General features: G+C 43.2%; 1 protein-coding gene across 3 annotated transcripts; it reads left to right on the forward strand.

Annotated features, from left to right (window-relative positions):
* Window positions 1–427: 427 nt before the first annotated feature.
* On the forward strand, window positions 428–23,026 carry LOC121568713 (transmembrane channel-like protein 6). 3 transcript variants are annotated; one of them, XM_041879111.1, is made up of 22 exons: window positions 428–515; window positions 1,564–1,742; window positions 1,879–2,098; window positions 3,349–3,464; window positions 4,001–4,156; window positions 5,134–5,289; window positions 8,845–8,953; window positions 9,143–9,218; window positions 9,375–9,632; window positions 10,023–10,225; window positions 10,630–10,774; window positions 11,971–12,117; window positions 13,353–13,534; window positions 15,477–15,567; window positions 19,153–19,250; window positions 19,911–20,006; window positions 20,189–20,264; window positions 21,098–21,231; window positions 21,659–21,835; window positions 22,046–22,124; window positions 22,232–22,333; window positions 22,652–23,026. In XM_041879111.1, exons 3-22 carry the CDS (start codon window positions 2,046–2,048, stop codon window positions 22,655–22,657), a joined length of 2,460 nt encoding a protein of 819 aa, XP_041735045.1. In that variant the 5' UTR covers window positions 428–515; window positions 1,564–1,742; window positions 1,879–2,045; the 3' UTR covers window positions 22,658–23,026. The 3 variants fall into 3 exon arrangements, with proteins under 3 accessions (XP_041735045.1, XP_045076972.1, XP_045076971.1); XM_045221036.1 differs by lacking the exons at window positions 428–515; window positions 1,564–1,742 and having other exon boundaries at window positions 1,788–2,098; XM_045221037.1 differs by lacking the exons at window positions 21,659–21,835; window positions 22,046–22,124; window positions 22,232–22,333; window positions 22,652–23,026 and having other exon boundaries at window positions 20,189–21,190.
* The last annotated feature ends 211 nt before the right edge of the window (window positions 23,027–23,237 follow it).

Raw genomic sequence — 23,237 nt, forward strand, 5'->3', positions numbered from 1 at the left:
CCACCAAATAGAAAACATGTATTTGTGTTGTTGTGAGGTCTGCATATCACAATATTTTAGATTCTCTAACTAATATCGTCTCAAAGAACTTATATCATATCCCACTCCTTACAAACTCCATTCATAATGTAGGCCTACCACTAGATGACAGCAGAAGCACACATAAGGGATTCGTGCGTGTGAAAGACAGTTTATTATGGATTATAGAGTCACTTCATTTTATTATTTAGTGATGTGCCAATGCATTTCAATTGTCCACCACTGTAATGCAGGATTGCAATTAGAATGTTACATTGATGACAAACTGTTTAGAATGAATTTGACATTCATTAGCAAAAAATGTCGCACCATGAATACGCCACTAATGAGGATGTATTTCATTGGTTGCGTCTGCGCCAGAGAAAGCTGAAAGTTGCTGAGCTGAGAGCTCCAGGCACCGTAGGTGTGAACCAACAGGCGGCATCTCTTCGGATTCATTGGTGGTTTGCGGCTGAGCATGGAAGTCTTCAAAAACGGTGAGCGGTAGAACCTACATCGATAATGCAAGTCGTATGCATAAAACAATTCAATTTGCAGTTACAATACATATGCAGTTTTGCTAAGTCGTAGGCTACTGCCTGGGTGTTATGGGTGGTCCTCTGTAGCTCAGCTGGTAGAGCACGGCGCTTGTAACGCCAGGGTAGTGGGTTCGATCCCCGGGCTCACCCATACACAAAAAAATTTATGCACGCATGACTGTAAATCGCTTTGGATAAAAGCGTCTGCTAAATGGCATATTATTATTAGTGTACTGACTGGTGTTGTTGGTTCAATCGTGTTTCAATTTGGAAACGTGGAAATGGAACTAACAAATTGAATCAATTCTCAGCTGTCAATCAGTGGAGGCTGGTGGGGGGAGCTATAGGAGAACGGGCTCTGGCTGGAATTGAATTTTTGCAATGGAGCCAAACATGTGGTTTCCATATGTTTGATACTGTTTCATTTATTCCATTCCAGCCATTACAATGAGCCTGTCCTCCTATAGCTCCTCCCACCAGCCTCCACTGCTGTTAATCACTTAGAAGGCTCTGGATTAATTAATTTAATTAATTTTGTTGGATAGCTTTATATCAAATCCAAAGGTATTCGAGAAACTAGTTTCTTGTTGTTTTTCTTTAGTCAAATTAACTCAACTAGATCCAAGAGGGAGCTTAAATATGACATATAATGGCCCGGTGTAGCTCAGTTGGTAGAGTATGGCGCTTGCAATGCCAGGGTTGTGGGTTCGATTCCCACGGGGGGCCAGTATGAAAAAAAAAATGTATGCACTCACTAACTGTAAGTCGCTCTGGATAAGAGTGTCTGCTAAAATGTCTAAAATGTAAATGTATAAATGCCTCATGAGCTTAGCTCAACTGTAGTACCCCGTCAGAACCCAAAAGCTTGTTTTACTCTGTATGTAAACAAACACTGTATATCCTTAATGCATGCTTACAACAATAATTTTGATATCATGGATGGTCAGTCCTTGATTGTTTTTATTTTCTTTAACCTCCAAGTTCCTTTCAATTCCTGACTCTACAGGGATTTCTACATCCTGTGAGTGACTGTCTTGTTCAGTCCTGATCAAGATATTCCTGATAACATGTGAACATGACACATTGCCTGTGATAAGGGTCTTTGGGAGGAAGGAGTACACTAGTGGTCTGTGGGAGGAACCGCTTCCTCTTATCTTCCTTCGATTGTGAAACAACCCTACTTCCGTCAGTATTTTTTTCTATTTGTATTTTGTCTATTTTCGGTTTGGTAGATAATGAGTTGACAGAGTGTGAGTTGGTCAGAAGAAGTCCTAACTCCTAACCCCACCCACTAAGAGCTCCTGATAATTCTCTATCCTAGGAACTGGAAGACATGACTGGGACGATGCACTAACTACAGTATATAACACAAAACAGTGCCTCTGTTCTGCCAATCCTCTATTCCTGGCGGGCTCCCCTATGCTTCTGTCTGTGATTGGAAAAATCTAAGACAGACAGGTGTGGCCACGCAGGCTGAAGACCAGGAGGATGGCATACAGTGTGGACTTCAATCTGAGCCCTATAATGGAGCATGAATTAGAGTAAGTTGCTGTTTACTCTCCTCTCTCTGTTAATGATGGGATTTTAAAGTAGAATTGAGCTGTGTTTTGTAGCTCATGTCTGTCCACCGTTGCATATTCTAAAGGAGATACTGCGTTATTGTGCGTGTGCTTTGTTCCTCGTTGTTAGTTGTAGTTTCACAAACACTCTCTCTGTCTGGTTGGACATAGTTGGTGTTCTCATAGAACAGCATTAGTTTGGAATTGGTCAAGGTCTAATCTCAGTTAACCCAGAACTAAAATCTCGCGTAATTTGGTCAGATGCTCAATTGTGGTACCTTCTTATGTTTATGTAGTCTGTCTACGAGAGATGAGTCAAGATCTAAACATCCCATTCAAAAGTTCCTTTATCGCTGTCCAACTATGGTTGTAAGGGAAGGGAACTCTGCCGCTCTCTAACCAAGGTTGAATTGAGGAGCAAACTGAAGTGAAGAGAACTTTTGGAGGACAGTGGAAGTTGATAAAAGGGCTTCTTTATTGCAGTGACATTTTTGGAATTTTTGATTCTCCCAGACTGTCTAGTTTTTATTTTAGTGAATGGTAGTTCTCAAAGATGATCTTATTTAAAAATATATAGTTTCATTATTTTTTCTACATACTTTGTGCTTTTATTCGTTAAAGTGTATACTGGAAACATTTTACCGAAAACTATAAAAAAAAAAAAAAATACACTTTCTTGTTGTGCCGGCAACAATTTAGCAGTGGCGGCCCGCCACTACTAAATTAATATAGGGGAAACACTATTACTGTGTTTATGGTTATCAAGTAGCATATGTATATGCTCATTATTGTACATAGTGGTATTCTGCAGTGAGCCTGCATGTTACGGGTACTCTAGTTTTAATGGTCTTTGCACTTGTTTTTGTTATTGAAGCCTGCAGTGCTATTTGTCCTCTGGTCAGTTTCTCTCTTTTGGATATGTTCCAGTGACCACAGTTGCCTTGGGAACATTGGAAGCCTTTTGTTTGATTAATCATTGCCCTGAGAATTGGAAAACATAACACCGACGAACACTAGCTATTTTTTTTCTTCAATCGTTGCATAATTCATATTGAATGGGTTTTATATGTAGATAAAACCAAGAATAACACTGCTGTGTGTGTGTGCATTTGTTTACACATTTACAAGTATCTGTCCATTCATCCGTCCAGCCGTCTGTGGATGCATGCACGTGTACCACAGCCCTCGGTCTGGTATAACCCTCTTCTATCCCATTGCTCAACGTTCACCAGGAGTCTTAGGGGTGATGATACGGCCCAGGACTCCATGTGCCAGCTCATCAGGGTGACTGCAGCAGGTCTGGAGAGTGGTAATGGCAGTCCTGAAAACCTGGAAATGGAAGGCAGAGGTACTTCTATATGTGGTTGTATCCCAAATGGCACCCTATTCCCTATGGGCCCTGGTCAAAAGTAGTGCACTATGTAGGGAATCGGTTGCCTTTTTAGGACGCAACCAGTATCCTTTGTTACAAGTGGAATGTTGTCCAGTGAACTGATATGCTCAATGAGGTGAGGACTGATATCTTCTAACTCCCTCTGATGACCGCTACATCCATAACAGTATTAGCCTGGTCCTATACTGTGCTGTAGCCATCTTGTCTTTATCGTTTCCATGCCTACATGTATGACAAAGAAGATAATACACAGAGGAGTTGGCTAAAGCACAAACAGACTGGTCGTGTTCATTAGGCACCAAATGTAACACAACTGACTGAAACAAGGAGGGGCTACCTGGATTTGTTCAATAAGAAATGTTTGCAGTTTAAACATTTTAAAGCATTTTCCGTTGCTTGCCCTAATGAGCACGACCAAGGCCAGTGCAGTGCGTCTTACTGAATAGATTTTATCATCTAATTAATCATATTCAATCATATGTTCCCCACAGATCGGCTGGCCTACCAGATGAGTGATGTCAAAGAGCGGGCAGATGAGAACAGGCTGCAGAGCAGTGAGGAGTCCATGCAGACCAACCTTCTGGTCAGGAACCGCTGGTCTACCACCACCCTGAGGGTGCTGTCCTCCATGCCCAGTCGCAGTGTCGGTGAGACCATCCTTTCGGTCACAGGCCAGTTTAAGGGGAAACCTCAGGGTTGTGTTTATTAGACACAGAAGGGAAGAAAACTGCTTGAAACGGTGAGGTACTACCTGAATTTGTCCAATAAGAAATGCTTGTTTTTGTTTTCCGTTGCAAATGGTTTTGCTACGTTGTGCTCTAATGAACAAGACCCAGGCCAAAGGTTTTTGTGGGACTTGTAGAGAGACTATATGGGAAAGGAAAGGGAAAGGGGGATACATAGTCAGTTGTACAACTGAATGCATTCAACTGAAATGTGTCTTCCACATTTAACCCAACCCCTCTGAATCAGGGTGATATTTTAAGAGCGTACAAAAGTATTGCAGTTCCTCTTATATCTGCCTTGTTACCCGTGTGGCTCAGGTTTGTGTGTTCGATTCCCATGGGGGACCAGTATGAAAAAAGTATGAAAATGTATGCACTCGCAACTGTAAGTTGCTCTGGATAAGAGTGCCTGCTAAATGTAACCACACCACACACATTTTAAATATGTACAATGGTTCTGAAAAATACATCTATTGGGGGTATAATCCAATGGTCTTGTTTTAATACTAGCAATGTTTTTAGGCTCGTCAAAATGGGGGGCCTAAGTAAGTACATTAATAAGTCATTAGATTAGTTATATTCTGCTGTTTGCTTTGGCTGAGGTTTCCTGTCTCTTGTCTTACTGCGCCACAAGTTTCAGATAACTACTGGAGGAGAATATGGCCTCCGCAAAAACCACTGACCTTACAAGTTGTTGACGTTTGAATAAGCTGCTGGGGTGTATTCATTAGAGCACACCGAAGCAAAACGTTGTACAACAGAATACTTATTGGACAAGTTCAGGTTAGTACCTCCCTGTTTCGGCCGTTTGCTTCCGTTTGGTTCCTAGTGAATATACTCCGGTAGTAAATGTAATCTTCCTCCTTTTAAACCTCAGGAAATGGTCTCTCCTCACACAGGGCAGCAGAGTCGTCTTGAAATCATCTCCCAGTGCAACATCCGTTCTACTCAGCTGCGCAGGTACCACCGCCAGACCCAAGACATTTCCCTCTCCTCCAGACCTAGTATCCGTGGCTATGGGATCGAGGCAGACTCTGAGGATGTCTGTGAGGAAGGTGAGTGCCATCCCCAAACCCACTTCACCATCCACCCCTGAAGGCATCCTCACTACAGACACAGGACAATGTGTATGGCATTTGAAACCTTAGATCTTAGATCTTTTTACCAATGCTGTCTGAGTTGAGCCCCTCTTGTTCAACCATTGAATAGAGTGAACATTCTCTCTCTGTCTCTCCACTGGGAGTCAGTGTCTGTTTTGTGTGCTCTGCTGAGATGGGCAGTACCAACAAGAATGACTCCGGTGTTAAAGATATCAAGGTTTGGTTACAAAATGCTACACTGAACAAAAATATAAATGCAACAAATTCAAAGATTTTACTGAGTTACAGTTCATATAAAGAAGTCAGTCAATTGAAATATATTCATTAGGCCCTAATCTATGGATTTCACGTGACTGGGAATCACAGTAGGTTGGTTGCACCTTTAATTGGGGAGGACGGGCTCGTGGTATCGGCGGAGAGGAATAAGTGGAATTGTATCAAACACATGGTTTCCATGTGTTTGATGCCATTTAATTTTCTCAGTTCCATCCACTATTATGAGCCGTCCTCCCCTCAGCAGCCTCCACTGCTGGTAATACAGATATGCATTTGTTGGTCACAGATACCTTTAAAAAAAGGTAGGGGTGTGGATCAGAAAACCAGTCAGTATCTGGTCTGACCACCATTTGCCTCATGCAACGCGACACATCTCCTTCGCATAGAGTTGATCAGGCTGTTGATTGTGGAATGTTGTCCCACTCTTCAATGGCTGTGCGAAGTTGCTGGATATTGGCGGGAACTGGACCACTGTCGATCCAGAGCATTCCAAACATGCTCAATGGGTGACATGTCTAGTGAGTATGCAGGCCATGGAAGAACTGGGACATTTTCAGCTTCCAGGAATTGTGTACAGATCCTTGCGACATGGTGCTGTGCATTATCATGCTGAAACATGAGGTGATGGTGGTGGATGAATGGCACGACAATGGGCCTCAGAATCTCGTCACGGTATCTCTGTGCATTCAAATTTCCATCGATAAAATGCAATTGTGTTCGTTGTCCATAGCTTATGTCTGCCCATACCATAGCCCCACCGCCACCATGGGGCACTCTTTTCACAACGTTGACATCAGCAAACCGCTTGCCCACATATCTGCCATCTGCCTGGTACAGTTGAAACTGGGATACATCCGTGAAGAGCACACTTCTCCAGTATGCCAGTGGCCATCGAAGGTGAGCGTTTGCCCACTGAAGTCGGTTACGATGCCAAACTGCAGTCAGGTCAAGACCCTGGTGAGGACAACGAGCACGCAGATGAGCTTCCCTGAGACTGTTTCTGACAGTTTGTGCAGAAATTCTTCGGTTGTGCAAACCCACTGTTTCATCAGCTGTCTGCGTGGCTGGTCTCAGACGATCCCACAGATGAAGAAGTCGGATGTGGAGGTCCTGGGCTGGCGTGGTCTGTGGTTGAGGCCGGTTGGACGTACTGCCAAATTCTCTAAAACAACGTTGGAGGCGGCTTATGGTAGAGACATTTACATTAAATTATCTGGCAACAGCTCTGGTGGACAGTCCTGCAGTCAGCATGCCAATTGCATGCTCCCTCAACTTGACATCTGTGGCATTGTGTTGTGTGACAAAACTGCACATTTTAGTGCTATGAAAAAGTATTTGCCCCCTTTCTAATTTTCTCTACTTTTGCATATTTGTGATACTGAATGTTATCAGATCTTCAACCAAAACCTAATATTAGATAAAGGGAACATAAGTGAACAAATAAAACAACAATTACATATTTATTTCATAAACAAAGTTATGCAACACCCAATTCCCCTGTGTGAAAAAATAATTGCCCCCTTACACTCAATAACTGGTTGTGCCACCTTTAGCTGCAATGACTCCAACCAAATGCTTCCTGTAGTTGTTGATCAGTCTCCCACGTCGCTGTAGATGAATTTTGGCCCACTCTTCCATGCAGAACTGCTTTAACTCAGTGACGGGTGGGTTTTCAAGCATGAACAGCTCGTTTCAAGTCCTGCCACAACATCTCTATTGGGATTAGGTCTGGACTTTGACTAGGCCATTCCAAAACTTCCAATTTGTTGCTTTTTTAGCAATTTTCATGTAGACTTGATTGTGTGTTTTGGATCATTGTCTTGCTGCATGACCCAGCTGTGCTTCAGCTTCAGCTCACAGACGGATGGTCTGACATTCTCCTGTAGAATTCTCTGATACAGAGCAGAATTCATGGTTCCTTCTATTAAGGCAAGTCGTCCAGGTCCTGAGGCAGCAAAGCATCCCCAAACCATCACACCACCACCACCATGCTTGACCTTTGGTATGATGTTCTTACTGTGGAATGCAGAGTTTGGTTTTCGCCAGGCATTACTGTAACCATGTCGTCCAAAAAGTTACACTTTTGAATCATCTGTCCATAGAACGTTCTTCCAAGAGTCTTGTTGATCATCCAGGTGCTTTTTGGCAAACTTGAGTCAACTTTTTGGACGAGATGGGTCCCATTATGCCTGGGGAAAACCAAAATCTGCATTCCACAGTAAGAACATCATACCAAAGGTCAAGCATGGTGGTGGTGGTGTGATGGTTTGGGGATGCTTTGCTGCCTCAGGACCTGGACGACTTGCCTTAATAGAAGGAACCATGAATTCTGCTCTGTATCAGAGAATTCTACAGGAGAATGTCAGACCATCTGTCTGTGAGCTGAAGCTGAAGCTGAAGCGCAAGACAATGATCCAAAACACACAATCAAGTCTACATGAAAATTGCTAAAAAGCAACAAATTGGAAGTTTTGGAATGGCCTAGTCAACGTCCAGACCTAATCCCAATTGAGATGTTGTGGCAGGACTTGAAACGAGCAGTTCATGTTTGAAAACCCACATGTCACTGAGTTAAAGCAGTTCTGCATGGAAGAGTGGGCCAAAATTCCTCCACAGCGACATGAGAGACTGATCAACAACTACAGGAAGCATTTGGTTGGAGTCATTGCAGCTAAAGGTGGCACAACCAGTTATTGAGTGTAAGGGGGCAATTACTTTTTCACACAGGGGAATTGGGTGTTGCATAACTTTGTTTATGAAATAAATATGTAATTGTTGTGTTATTTGTTCACTTATGTTCCCTTTATCTAATATTAGGTTTTGGTTGAAGATCTGATAACATTCAGTATCACAAATATGCAAAATTAGAGAAAATTAGAAAGGGGGCAAATACTTTTCATAGCACTGTATTTTTGTTCAGTGTAATATTAGCAGTTGGTGGCAGTGGCAAGTTTAACAACCAAAGCGTTGATTGCCATCTCTTCTTGTCCAATGTCCATAGACTGCATTCAAGGTAATGAAGCAAATAAGTACATTTGTCATTTGGGCAAACTACGGTGTAACTTCAATTAAAAGCAGGGTCTCAAATAGCCATCTGTCCCTTTTTTAATAGCAAGGCAAATACAAGCCTGTCTCTAAAAAGCGCCGGTTGTGTTCAGTGATTGAAGCAAATAAACACCCGGGCTATTAATTGAAGTTTTACGGTATCCTTTTAACTTTGAGTGTGGATTACAGAGACCAAGAGACAGGAGCTGGTCAACAATCTTCAGAGTCTGTCGGCCGGTGACCGTGTGCGTATGCTGCGTGCCATGCCCCTCAGTCTGGCAGAGAAGACTCAACTCAGGTGTGTGTGCCATATTCTCTTAATTGTTTGGAATTGACTATCTTCATTGTTCCAGGATACCATTTTCTTTACATGATGCCAATGTAAAATTTGACAATAAACAAATTACACAAAAGCTACTTAATCCCTTCTCTCTCTCTCATTGTTGAATCGTCAAAGACCCCTTTTACAGTCAACATCTCTCCTTAGGAAACTTGCATTCAGTGACAAAGTTGGACAGTCCCTCTTGAGCAGCCAGGTTCCCTGCAGTAGCCTCCTTAAGCGAGTGAGTATAACCAAGCTATCACTAGCATAAAACATGCTGTTGGCAATTTCATGGCTACCATTGATGTCAAATCTGAGGAAAGTGCTCCAAGCCTGACGTTAATCTCTGCACAGAGATTTTAGGCATGAAAGTAACTGTCTGTCTCCCTGTCCACAGGCTTTGTATCACGTCTTGTTCAGCGGTCTCTTCATCCTAAGTTCCCTGCAGTTGTGGAAGGTGGCTCTGAAGAGGCTGGGTGGCCGCTTCGGCACTGGTGTGCTCTCCTACTTCCTCTTCCTCAGGACTCTTCTGCTCTTCAACGTCTTCCTCTTCCTCATCAACGGCCTGTTCCTGGTCCTCCCCCAGGCCATCCACCCGCCCCTTCACACCCCCAGCTCCCACAGAGTCACAGGCCTGGAGCTGTTCACTGGCACGGTAAGATGAGGGTTATGATTGGTGGATTATGTTTATCCACAAGTTTTGCCTTTGTGATTCACTCTAAAGCTGAGTTTACACTCCACCGATTGTCCTAGCAAAATGTCACCGATGATTGTGTTAAGTTACAGTTTCTGTCATGCACCAAAGTCTCTGTGCTGTGCGCGGTGAAGTCACAATGTGGTTGTTGTGCCTCTACTGAGTACACCTAGTGGAATGTAAATCCAGCCTACGCCAATAAAACCACTGCTGCTGACATACCTAGCTAAGTCACAACACAATGCCCACCCATACAAATGTAAAGCACCTGCAAAAGCACTTCTATGTCAAAACACTACATCAGTGTTGTCAGTCTGTTTCTAAAACCACACCACCTCTCTTCCCTCTCAGGGTTATCTCTCGAACTCTCTAATGTTTTATGGCTACTACACCAACTCCACCATCAACATCAGTTGTAGACCTGATGAAGCCACCACCGGGACTGTCTGCGGCACCACCAGTGACCCTCAGATGATGGCCTACAACATTCCCTTAGCCTACTTGTTCACCATCGGCATATCATTCTTTATCACCGGCATCGTCCTCGTCTACAGGTTTAACGACCGCCTCAAACCTTTTGAAGTGCTGATAAAGGATCAGTTTAGCGTTTTTAGGCTGCGTTCACACAGGCAGTCCAATTCTGATCTTTTGCCCAATTATTGGCAAAATATCTGATCTGATTGGTCAAAAGACCAATTACTGGCAAAATATCAGAATTGGGCTGCCTGTGTAAACACAGCCATTGATCATAATGTGAGTACTACCCTGATCTATTAATTTGGAATATCTTTGTTAGCCTGGTCCCAGATCTGTTTGTGCTCTATAACCAACTGCTATGGTCCGTGTTGGGTGTGACAATGCCCCAAGAGTTAGCAGTACAGATCTGTGACTAGGCTTTGTCTTTGTTGGTCTTTCATGGGAATAATTAAATGTTTTCATTGTGCTCGTCTCATCATAGCACGTCCAAGTCCTTTGGGAGGAGTTTCCGTGTGTTCAAGTCTCAGGGAAACTTGGCCATAAAGGTCTTCTGCTCCTGGGATTTCAAAGTCAGCAAGAAGACATCTGTCAGGCTGCAGTCGGAAAACATCAGCACCCAGCTCAAGGTACAGTACTTCAGACCAGGGTCATGTTCATTAGGACTCACAATGGAAAATGTTTTCTAACCGAAAACTAAAATGAGCATTTCTGATTGGACAAATCCAGGTAGTGCCTCCCTGTTTCAGCCCGTTTCTTCTGTTTTGTGCCTAATGAACACGACCCAGGGGTTTCCAACTCCAGTCCTGGAGAGCTAATGTTACTGGGTGTGCAGGTTTTTTCTCCAGCCCATCACTAATGCACCTTATTCAGCCAAATATGGTCCATGAAGACCGTGATTATTTATTTTAGGTGTGATGAACATGATTATTTGTTTCTTAAGTGTGATGAACCACGATTGTTTTGCTGATAATTTGAATCAGGTGTGTTAGTGATTGGCAGGAGCAAAAGCCTGCACACCCCATTAGCTCTCCCTGCTGTAGACTGTGACGAACGAAATAGAGGCCTGATCAAGCTCATGTTCTATGCACACAGTCAGTCAGATACTGAAAGGCCACTCACAGTCAGATACTGAAGGCCACTCAGTCAGATACTGAAGGCCACTCAGTCAGATACTGAAGGCCACTCAGTCAGATACTGAAGGCCACTCAGTCAGATACTGAAGGCCACTCAGTCAGATACTGAAGGCCACTCAGTCAGATACTGAAGGCCACTCAGTCAGATACTGAAGGCCACTCAGTCAGATACTGAAGGCCACTCAGTCAGATACTGAAGGCCACTCAGTCAGATACTGAAGGCCACTCAGTCAGATACTGAAGGCCACTCAGTCAGATACTGAAGGCCACTCACAGTCAGATACTGAAGGCCACTCACAGTCCGTCAATTTGCGACTGATAGATCTGCATATCTACAGTATCTAAAAGCCATAACTGTTCTAGCAGGAATGCACACAGGATGTAGGTCTAGGTGGGTGTGGTGTAGCATGCCTATAAGAAGCTACATTCTGCAGGCCCAGTATCAACGGAAAATAAACAAGAATATGCAATCATTTTAAGATATGGAAATGAGACTAGGTTAGCTACAAGGAACTACATTATGACGCAGATGAAAATACTGACTGAAAGTTATTTTTGAGTGTTGTAGTTTCGCTGACTCTACATTCACAAACACTGCTTGGCCAAGGATGAAAATTAGATGAGTTGTCGGTTATTGTGTACTGTCCCTGTTAAATAAATACAGACTGTTGTCTCTTTGTTCTTGCCAGGAGCTGTTCTCGGAGGTGAACTGCAGAGAGGAGGAGAAGGGCAGGCTGGCTGGGATGGCGGTGCACCTGCTAGCATGGAGCATGTGTCTGGGGAGCACGTTCTGCTGTGTCCTCGGCATCCACTGCTTTGCCAAGTACATGCACCTGGTTAGTGTGCGTGTGTGTGTGCGCATGCGTGTGTGTGTGTGGTGTTGGGGGGGGGGGGAGACTCTTGTCACACCACAGAGCTCTATGCAAATCCAGCCGCAGCTAAACTGTTACACCCTTTTCACACTGCCGTGCCAAGCGGAGCTGTACAGCACTGGCCTGGTTAGGCATCCTCTATAGCTGCTGGTACGGTTCAGGTTTGCACAATAGGGGTGTTACTGCCAGAGTTCAAGCAGGGCTTGGGTAGTTTTTTGTGGCTGCTCTCTCTAAGGTAGATGAGCCTTCACCAAGGAGAGAGAGCTTACTCTGTCACTGTCCCCATGACCCACTGCTGCTGTCACACCAGCCCATTAGCTACCTTCCAATGTTCATACTAGCATACCACATAGAGTGCACTGCCCAATACTGTACACAACTTCCTTCTAAGTTGTAAATTAGTGGGTGGTATTGGCAATACTTAACTTCCTTCTTAGTAGTAAGTTATTGTGTGGATATTGGCAATCCATAACTTCCTTCTAAGTAGTACATTAGTGGGTGGATATTGGCAATACTTAACTTCCTTATTAGTAGTAAGTTATTGTGTGGATATTGGAAGAGAGACATCACCACTTTACTTTCAAGTATTGCCACAGTTGTTTTGGGGGTAGCTTTTCTCAGAGCTTATCTCTGAGAATCAGACAAAGTGTTTTGTTGTTGCAGAATTAGACTTTGTGGAGTCAACAGAGGAAATCACATTGTGAAATCAGAAAACAGCTTAAGACATGTTGTTGCCTGCAAAACAAGACAGGGAGATGTCTCGGGGGCCTACTCGAAGGGAATGAAACATTCTCAATGTTAGAGTAGGTCAGAGAAGCCTGGTTCCAGATCTGTGGTGTATAGCCCACTACTATGGTCGTTGTCATTCCAAATAGCGACGTAGAGCCTTGCTTGTTCTTACCATAATCTGTCTGTACTGCAGTGTTTCTATAGCCTGGTCACAGATCTGTTTGTTCTGTATAGCAAACTCCTATGGTTGTACGTTTGACAATGACCGTAGGAGTTGAGAAGACCTATCTGCGACCACTGCCCACCAAACTAATATTTTATAGCAACAATGTTCTGAACATAGTGTCCAAATGATAAAGCTTCCAACACCCCTGGTCTCTTCTGTAGGCCTTTGCAACAATCCTGATATTTTGTTACTCTCTCTCTCCTGTTGACAAGACAGTCCATTGTTTAATCTATCTTTCCTTCAGTATGACCAGAGGAGACTTGAGGATGCAAAGGGAGAGGTCAGTTTGGTGGATGAGGCTCGTCTGCTGGCCCTGCCTGGGGTTGTGTCCTGTGGGAACCTGCTCCTCCCTGGTCTCTTCAACCTCGTGTCTTGGATGGAGAACTACAACTCGCCCATTATACGTCTCTATGTTGCCATCTTCAGGTAAATACTGGAACAACAACTAGTCAGAGCTGTTAAATGTTTGTGCACATGTTAGTACATTAATTTTTGCCAAATTCTGGTAACTTTCCCAAAATTCCAATATTTTTCCCAGAAATCCTGGTTGGAGGATTCTGTATTTCCTGCTTATCCCCTCCTGATTCTGGGAATCTTCCAACTGGGATTTCTGGGAAACCAGCACATTTTGGGGAAAATGACAGAAATGTACAACCCTAGTTGTCCATCAAATTACTTAGGTGAATTATCTTACCAAAAGCTAACGTCACAATCCAATATGAATGGAAATATGGAAATTGCATGTTGCTTAGCCTATATTTACCATTCATTTAAATAATAATAAATAATAATAATATGCCATTTAGCAGACGCTTTAATCCAAAGCGATTTACAGTCATGTGTGCATACATTTTTACGTATGGGTGGTCCCGGGGATCGAACCCACTACCCTGGCGTTACAAGCGCTGTGCTCTACCAATTGAGCTACAGAGGACCACCATTTTGGATTGTGACATTTAATTTGGGATTGAAGCATACAGCTAGCTCTACACAACCTATTGTGTGGGATGTGGACTAATCTTGACATTAGACTACAGAAAAACATCTGACAAGGTTTGATTTTTGGAGTGTACTGTCCCTTTAATTCAACAGCATGACTGACAAGCAACACAAATACAAGTATAGTCAGAACACGTGCTAAGGAGGTTCAAATGTATGCATCTCTCCCCAGTGACATTTCCATGTAATCAAGTAGCACAGAGAACATTGTCAGCACTTACATTGACAGAAAGCCAGTCCAACAAGTGCCTGTATCAGTACATGGTGCACAGTTGAAACCAAGGGGAGGTCGTCTGAATGTCACTGGTCCAAGACAAAGGGATGGGGCCCTTCACAAAAGTATACTATACTAAAGATACCATAAAAATACCATAAAACCTCAGAGTAACATATATTTTAGATGCTCCTATCAAAGTGGTTAACAGAAGCCCAATAAGTGTGTGCAATAAAGCTCCTCAACCCACGGACAAAGTGGTACAGCAGGGTCATGTTCATTAGGCATCAAACTGAAGAAAATGAACTGAAACAGAGAGCGACTACCTGGGCTTGTCCAATTAGAAACGGTCATATTCGCTGTCCGTTGCTGAATGTTTTTAAAAAGCGTGCCTTAACGAACTCAACCCAACTCCACCCAACAAATGTTCATTCCTCTCTAACCAGTATCTGGAGCCATGTATCAAGCTTCTCAAAGTAGAGGTGCTGATCTAGGATCTGATCCACCCTGTAAATGTAATCTTATTATTTGTGCTCTAAAAACCTAAACCAGGGGTACTCAACTACTATTTGAGAAGGTCCAGTCACACATTTACTAGGTGGCAAAGATCCGGATGGATATTGTCATTTATCGCCGTAGTAACAAACCCCCATCTCACAACGCGAAAATGCAACCCCGAACTGTTCACCCCTCTCTTGTTGGCAGAGAGAACATTTTGCCGTTTTTAAAACTAATTTCCTGCAATTCTACATGTCTAATGTGTGTTCATTTGATACCTGAGTGACTCAACAAAATCAATGGGGGGGGGGCCCTGGGCACGTAATCCAGCCATGATAACTACAAGATTTAGATAGGCTAACCAGCTATCTAGCTGACATGGGCTAGTAGTTTAACAATTTGACATTTCTGTCAGTTGTTAAATAGATGTAGGTCTGTCGGTGAATGACGAGGAAAAACTACCCATGCACTTACACATATCGAAATTGCACCTTGTGCATTCTATTATTATTGAAAGCTGATACAGACCCGCAGTCTGTATTGACCCCGTTCTGGGTCCGGATCATGGTCCTCCAGTTGAGTATGGCTGGGCTAAACTGATCTTAAATCAGCACTCTTACTCTGAGACACTTGATACATACATCCTGTTTTATACAGGAACTTACTGCTGAAGGTGAGCATTCTTGGAGTACTGTGCTACCATTGGCTGGGTAAAATTGCAGCTGAACCAGAGCGACGTGGTCTGCAGGTAAGACACATGGAACACCTGATACTTGTCACCAGGCTGTCTGTCACCTTCAAATTAAGGTCCGTCGTCGTAGTAGTAGTAGTAGTAGTAGTATTGAAATTTACGGGGGGGGGGCTGGTCCAACTCAAGGTGTCATAAAAACGTTACCTATTTTCACATGACCTTCCCCTTGTACTGTAAAATAAGTACACCCTCCCCATAATTAATTCAAAATAATGTTTATGACCACAAATAACAATGTGTTTATAAACATTGATATCGACTTTGCCACTTCAGCATGCTTTTGTGGCACAGATGATGCCATGCAGGGCTACGGGTCAGAAGGTTGAGGGTTCGCCGGCCACCACGGAGGAGCTTACTCGCCCTGCCTGTTTCATTACACTACGATTAGAGCCTGCTGCAGACATTGATCAGCTAGGGGGAAATCAGATTTTCAACATTTTGATGCCATATGTATAATTATATCAAATATATACAACACATTTTCCACCAACAGGTTTGTATGCCAATGCACCACACAACCAATAAACAAAGCATACCAACTTCAGGTGCTTCAATATCATGATTCGTGTTTTCAACACCACAACAAATAGACTATGACAATCTTGACCAACAGGAAGTGCATCCCTCCCTATCTTGTAGGCTTACCCAGTATAGAAGGCTTGGCTTGACAATCTCTGAATGTCTAACTTTTTGGTGTTTTGTAAAAGATGTCTCTTCTCAAATGGCCGCTGCACAGTTTGGATTGATTGATTTTATTTGTCAGTAAAAAAAAAAAAATATATATATATATATATATATATATATATACACACACACACACAGTACAAAGATTTTTAAGTGACCGGTATTGCACAATAAAGTCGGTGACTTATTTCCATTGTGGTCGATATTTTTTACATAAATCCATATACAATTACATAGATACAGGTACATTACAGAGATACAGACAAAAAAATGCTCGACCTCCAGATGAGTATGAGGGGGGAGTTTAAGTACAATTCTTACAAGCTTGTTTTGGCTGGTCTGTAGCTTATTCTTTAGATGTTTGGGGCTGCTGGTGAACCATGATGTGCAGGCATAATCAATGTGACAATGGTCTAGCGCACTTGCCAGAGTCTTCATGGTGTCTATAGCTAGGTTTCCATCCAATTGGCAACAGATTTTCATGTGAATATTCTAAAATCTGCATCAAAACAATATGCGCATTTTCCCATCAGAGTTGCGTATCCATCAAATTGACTTTTGCAGTTACATTCCAATGTACCAAATATATTTTTTTCAAGTTAAATGGATTTCCATTGCATTTTCAACTCTAGGCCTACTGATGGCTTCGTCACAAAAATGTTGAGTAGGGTACTCTGGTATTGGCACATGCGCTGTAGCCAGCAGCTGGCAGATACAGTGCGGGTATAGCCTACTACATGATGAGATTTGTCAAACGTCAGCCAATCATAATGTCACCAGAATAAAACCCTTGATATTTATTGAAAGTAGCATCAAGCTCATCACTGTGCACGTTCACCCCCTGTGAAGTTCATCATAACTTATTTCATCTGTAGCCTAATAAACTGCATGCTTTCCCATGATGTCGTGACATTTTTTATCCAACATGTACTTTACTCGCATAGAGAGGTTGGATGGAAACCTGGTTTATGTCGAGCCATTTTGAGGATGCTGGAATTATGTTTTGGACAAATGTGCGCAGGCCTACAGGAGTTTTGAAGTAGCCTAATCAGATTCAAACATTGACTGGGTGTGTTTATTCCACATATAAAACCTAATACATGTTCAAAGTAAAATTATAAATATTTAGGCTATATTGAAGCGTTAGGTTCTACAGTGCATTTGGAAAGTATTCGGACCCCTTCCCTTTTTCCATTACGTTACAGCCTTATTCTAAGATGGATTAAAAATAATAATAATTCCCTCATCAATCTACACACAATACCCCATAATGACAAAGTGAAAACAGGTTTTTGCAAATCTATTAAATAAAAAACAGATGCCTTATTTACATAAGTATTCAGACCCTTTGCTATGAGACTCGAAATTGAGCTCAGGTGCATCCTGTTTCCATTGATCATCCTTGATGTTTCTACAACTTGATTGGAGTCCACCTGTGCTACATTCAATTGATTGGATATGATTTGGAAAGGCACACACCTGTCTATATAAGGTCCCACAGTTGACAGTGCATGTCAGAGCAAAAACCAAATCATGAGGTCGAAGTAATTGTCCGTAGAGCTCCAAGACTGGATTGTGTCGAGGCAAAGATCTGGGGAAGGGTACCAAAAAATTTATGCAACATTGAAGGTCCCCAAGAACACAGTGGAACCACCAAACTCTGACAAAGCTCCAGAGTTCCTCTGTGGAGATGGGGAGAACCTTCCAGAAGGACAACCATCTCTTCCAGCATTCCACCAATCAGGCCTTTATCGTAGAGTAGCCAGACGGAAGCCACTCCTCAGTAAAAGGCACATGACAGCCCACTTGGAGTTTGCCAAAAGGCACCTAAAGGACTCAGACCATGAGAAATAAGATTCTCTGGTCTGATGAAACTAAGATGAACTCTTTGGCCTGAATGCCAAGTGTCACGTCTGGCGGAAACCTGGCACCATCCCTACGGTTAAGCATGGTGGTGGCAGCATCATGCTGTGTATTTTTTTTTCAGCGGCAGGGACTGGGAGACTAGTCAGGATTGAGGGAAAGATGAACGGAGCAAAGTACAAAGAGATCCTTGATGAAAACCTGCTCCAGAGCGCTCAGGACCTCAGACTGGGGGCGAAGGTTCACCTTCCAACAGGACAACGACCCTAAGCACACAGCCAAGACAACGCAGGAGTGGCTTCGGGACAAGTCTTTGAATGTCCTTGAGTGGCCCAGCCAGAGCCCGTAATTGAACCCAATCGAACATCTCTGGAGACCTGAAAATAGCAATGCAGCAACGCTCTTTTGAGCTGTGTGTCTCATGTCTTAACTGTTCTTTCATGCGCAATGATGCACCTGGCCTTTCTGCTGCCTATCAGCTATTCCTATTTGTTCTTGTCGATTCATAATAGAAAATGTATGCAGCTTTCAATGCTTTTATGTGTGGTATGATTGCTAGTTAGCCTATTGCAGATCTGGACAAACGATCCAACTAATTTACTAGTATTGTCACTATGAATGGTGGATAGAAGGCAGGATAGTTAGCACGCAGAAAAGCGTAGTGCATAAGGGAAGTACCAAAACACCTTGATATAGGGGAGGCACATGCAACCAGATGAGGACATTTGGCTAGGTTTGAATAAATTATATTTTAAAACCTGCATAAGACCAAAATGTAAAACAGGGGGGAAAACTCTCTACCCTCCCCTGTGCCCAATAAATAATTTACAAAAAACTTCCCCAAAGCACTTCTTTTTTGACAACCCTCCCTTATTTTGGACCCCCCCCACACCTTCCTAATGTAGGCCTTGCAAGTGAAGCAATTTTGTTGTCCCACAAAATGAGTTCCCATATCAGATGACAATTTGTCTTTTAATGAGTTCCCACCACAGTTGTTGTAATTAACTTTTGGCATTGGTATCTTGGTCTCTACAGTGCTGGGAGAGCTTTGTTGGTCAGGAGCTGTATCGATTCCTGCTCATGGATTTCATATTCACGGTTCTCTACACGGTCTTCGGAGAATTTATTTGGAAGTAAGTAGTGTTTTGTGGTAATAATTCCTGTAAGATGTACTGATACTCCCCTCTCTGTACCCCCATGTTGTGGAGATTTGTTTGTGTAGACCTATATTCTACTAATTTTATATTCACTGTGCTCTACTTGCTCTTTGGAGAATCTGTTTGGAATTATTTGAGTGACTGACCAGCTGAGCATGTTTTGGAGATGTTTATAATTCCTGGGAGATGTAACTGATATTCTATTTTCATTTTCACTGTGCTTGACATGCTCTGGGTAATTTCTGAGGAAGTCGGTAGTGAAGTTGCTGCTGAGCGTGTTTTGGACATGTTTGTTTCATATTCACTGTGAGATGTACTGACACTACTATTTTAAAGTTGACTGTGCTCTACAGTCTTTTTGAATAATGGTTCAAGAGTCCATTACCTTCATTAGTCAGACAGCTAAACAGTAACCAATAGGGTTTTTGTAATATTTGTATATGATTCTATTTCTGTTATTGTCATATTTGCAGTCATTTTGTACAGTATGTTGACGTTGTAACTGCCAAAGTGTATTTGAGAAATGAATAAGTATACATGTTTTATAGAAGTTGTGCGTGGCAGACCTGCTGAACATGTTGTGTTTAGAATTCCTGTCAAATATACTGATACTCCACTCTGCCCCCCCCCCCATAGGCTGTTTTCTCAAGGAGTGCTGAGGAGAAGGAGGAAGCCAGTGTTTGATATCGCCCGTAACGTACTCGAGCTCATCTATGGACAAACCCTCACCTGGTAAACTACCTGTTGGCATGCCATGAGTCGTCTCACCTCTTACCTCTGTGACATTAATTTTTTTGTCATGCTGCGTTAGATGCTGCCGGTGCCGTCAGCCCTGGGTCGTCTCTCTTTCTACTGATGATAATGTTATTGAGGTTTCTGTGATTTGTCTCCTTCTCTGTCATCTTTTCCCGCAGGCTAGGCATGCTCTTCACCCCTTTACTCCCAGCTGTGCAGATCATCAAGCTGTTGTTGTTGTTCCATATGAAAAAGGTAGGTAGGTTTTAGCTCATCTCAGAGCTCCACCAATGTGACCATTACACAGTGAAGATGGACCCCATCTCAGAGCTCCACTAGTGTGACCAATACCTGGTGAAGGTAGGCCCCAGCTCAGAGCTCCACTAGTGTGACCAGTACCTGGTGAAGGTAGGCCCCAGCTCAGAGCTCCACTAGTGTGACCAATACCTGGTGAAGGTAGGCCCCAGCTCAGAGCTCCACTAGTGTGACCAGTACCTGGTGAAGGTAGGCCCCAGCTCAGAGCTCCACTAGTGTGACCAATACCTGGTGAAGGTAGGCCCCAGCTCAGAGCTCCACTAGTGTGACCAATACCTGGTGAAGGTAGGCCCCAGCTCAGAGCTCCACTAGTGTGACCATTTCAGTGACAGTGGTACACTCATCAAATGAGGTCAAACAACCATGTCTAAACCCTGCACTTATCATAACCAGAGGCCCAAAAAGTGTTGAAAAACTATTAGGTAAGTAAAGGTCCGGTCCAGAAACGTATGGTCCCCAACATGCTCTGTTTGCTTGCCTGCCTTCTCTTGCCTTGCTCACTTCCGTGCGAGCCGCTTCCTTCAATTGAAAATTAATAGAATTCGTCATTTTGTCGCCAGCTATCGCCCTCCATGGAAGCCTCAGCGGTGTTCGACTAATCAGTCTCTCTTCTCTTGTTGCTGTTCTCCTCTCTCAGAGCAGTCTACTGGTGAACTGTCTTGTTGCTGTTCTCCTCCCTCAGAGCAGTCTACTGGTGAACTGTCTTGTTGCTGTTCTCCTCCCTCAGAGCAGTCTACTGGTGAACTGTCTTGTTGCTGTTCTCCCTCCCTCAGAGAAGTCTACTGGTGAACTGCCAGGTATCCAGGAAGCCGTGGAGGGCCAGTCAGATGAGCACACTCTTCATCTCTCTGCTGTGTTTCCCCTCCTTCCTCGGGGCCGCCGTGTCTGTGACCTACACCATATGGACGTGAGTCTGTCCAACACACACACACACACACACACACACACACACACACACACACGAGCTGTGTCTGTGACACACACAAATATATCAATCTATACCAATGTAGGCACACACGTATGCATGCACACACCTTTTTCGCTTTTGAGTCTATATTGCTCAGAAACATATTTTATTTATGCTGAAGTGTGAGTACGTTACCATAGTTCTAATAGGGATATAATTTCTCAACTGACATTTTTCAAAAATGCAACATCCCTTCAAAAGTACAAGCATCTGGAATTGTGCTGGGAAGGGTTAGGGTTACAGAAAATATATTTGAGCCAGAACAGTACGCTTCAGGTTGGCACTGTAGTATGAAAAGGATGTTGCGGTCCAAATGTTGATTTTTCCACTCTTCCCTTCAACCACCCCCCCCCCCCCCTTCCTATAGGATTAAACCGTCCTCTGGCTGTGGTCCTTTCAGGAACCTCCCCTTCATGTTCCACTCAGGCAAACAGTGGGCCCAGGAGCTGAAGAGTACTAACCCCAAGCTGGCCTGGCTCAACTGGGTACACAGCTGCTTGGTGGAGAACCCCCTCTTCCTGTTCCTGGTGGCAGGTGTCTTTCTGTGAGTCAGCATCCAACAAGGACATTCTTTGGACTGCTCTGGATATTTCTTGTTGTGTGTGCCGTTTGGCTGACACTTTTTTTTATGCAAAGCCACTAGCAGTACAGTGTATGTTTTAACTATGTTACGTTCGCCTTCCGATGTGTTCATGTAAGAGATAACTGCTGTGTGGTTGGTTGTACCTGACAGTCTTTCCTCTCTTTTTTTCAGAATGGTCATTTACGTTCACACCCAAGTTTTAGACGGCCAAAGGAAAATAATCAATCTGCTACAGGAGCAAATGGAAAATGTGTGTGTATACGGATAGACATTCTTTTCTGTTTCATGAAATATTCTTACAAAGATCATTGTGGTCTGTGTGTTGACGGTTATTCATATATTCTTTCTCATCACCAGGAGGGTAAGGACAAGAAGTTCTTGATTACTAGACTGCAGGCCGTCCATGAGGAGAAGCATCTACTGTCCCCTTCCTCCAGGCCTCCGCCACAGGGCAGTGAGGTGAGTGACCCTGACTGCGTACGCAATGGAAAATGTTTAGCAACAGAACATTTTAAATGTTCAGCAACAGAAAATGAAGTCCAGTCAGGGTTTGTGTGCCTTTTTTTCTGTTTGGTGCCGAATGAACATGACCCTGGTGTATGACCTCCAAGAGCTGCTGCTATGACTAGTCTGTACCAAAACCATGATGTTGTCTTCTGACAGATCTGTCTTGTCCTACAAACACAGATTCAGTTTGATATGTTAGTCTAAATGGATTCAGGTCATTTGCTGAGTTTTCTGTTAAATATTAAATCGGTTTCCCTTATGTCATTTCAGGTTTAATATGTTTTAATGGAAGATTCAGTTATTCCAGAGTATTCATTGGATGCTGCAAGTTGAATTTTGGACTCTCATCACATCAAGGATATTTGAATGTTATCAACCAGTCAAAGTGAACTCAAAGTGGATTGATGTGTGTGGTGAAGGACATTGAGCCATCTCTTGTAGAATGTAAAGTAACTGAGACTGATATGTATTCAAGACCATCCGAGGTGGTTTTTATACTAGTATGGTATTTCCAACGTGGGCCATAAATAGCTGCCTGTCACCGCTTTCAAGCTTCAATGTATACTGAAAAAAAGATATAAACGCAACATGCAACAATTTCAACGATTTTACTGAGTTACAGTTCATATGAGGAAATCAGTCAACTGAAATAAATAAGTTAGGCCTAATCTATGAATTTCACATGACTGGGCAGGGGTACAGCCATGGGTAGGCCTGGGAGGGCATAGGTCCACCCACTTGGAAGCCAGGCCCACTCACTGGGGAGCCAGGCCCAGCCAATCGGAAATTCCTCCAGTCAGCATGCCAATTGTAAGCTCCCTCAAAACTTGAGACATCTGTGGCATTGTGTTGTGAC

This window comes from Coregonus clupeaformis, chromosome 7 (genome assembly GCF_020615455.1).
Source record: "Coregonus clupeaformis isolate EN_2021a chromosome 7, ASM2061545v1, whole genome shotgun sequence".
NCBI classification, from domain to species: Eukaryota; Metazoa; Chordata; class Actinopteri; order Salmoniformes; family Salmonidae; genus Coregonus; species Coregonus clupeaformis.

Bases quoted from the DNA above. Each gene is read 5' to 3' on its own strand.
- LOC121568713 (XM_041879111.1), top strand. From the start codon at position 2,046: ATGGCATACAGTGTGGACTTCAATCTGAGCCCTATAATGGAGCATGAA. The intron at 12,118-13,352 runs GTTAGTGTGCGT...TCTTTCCTTCAG, and splicing joins TTGCCAAGTACATGCACCTG to TATGACCAGAGGAGACTTGA. The intron at 19,251-19,910 runs GTAAGTAGTGTT...CCCCCCCCATAG, and splicing joins TTCGGAGAATTTATTTGGAA to GCTGTTTTCTCAAGGAGTGC.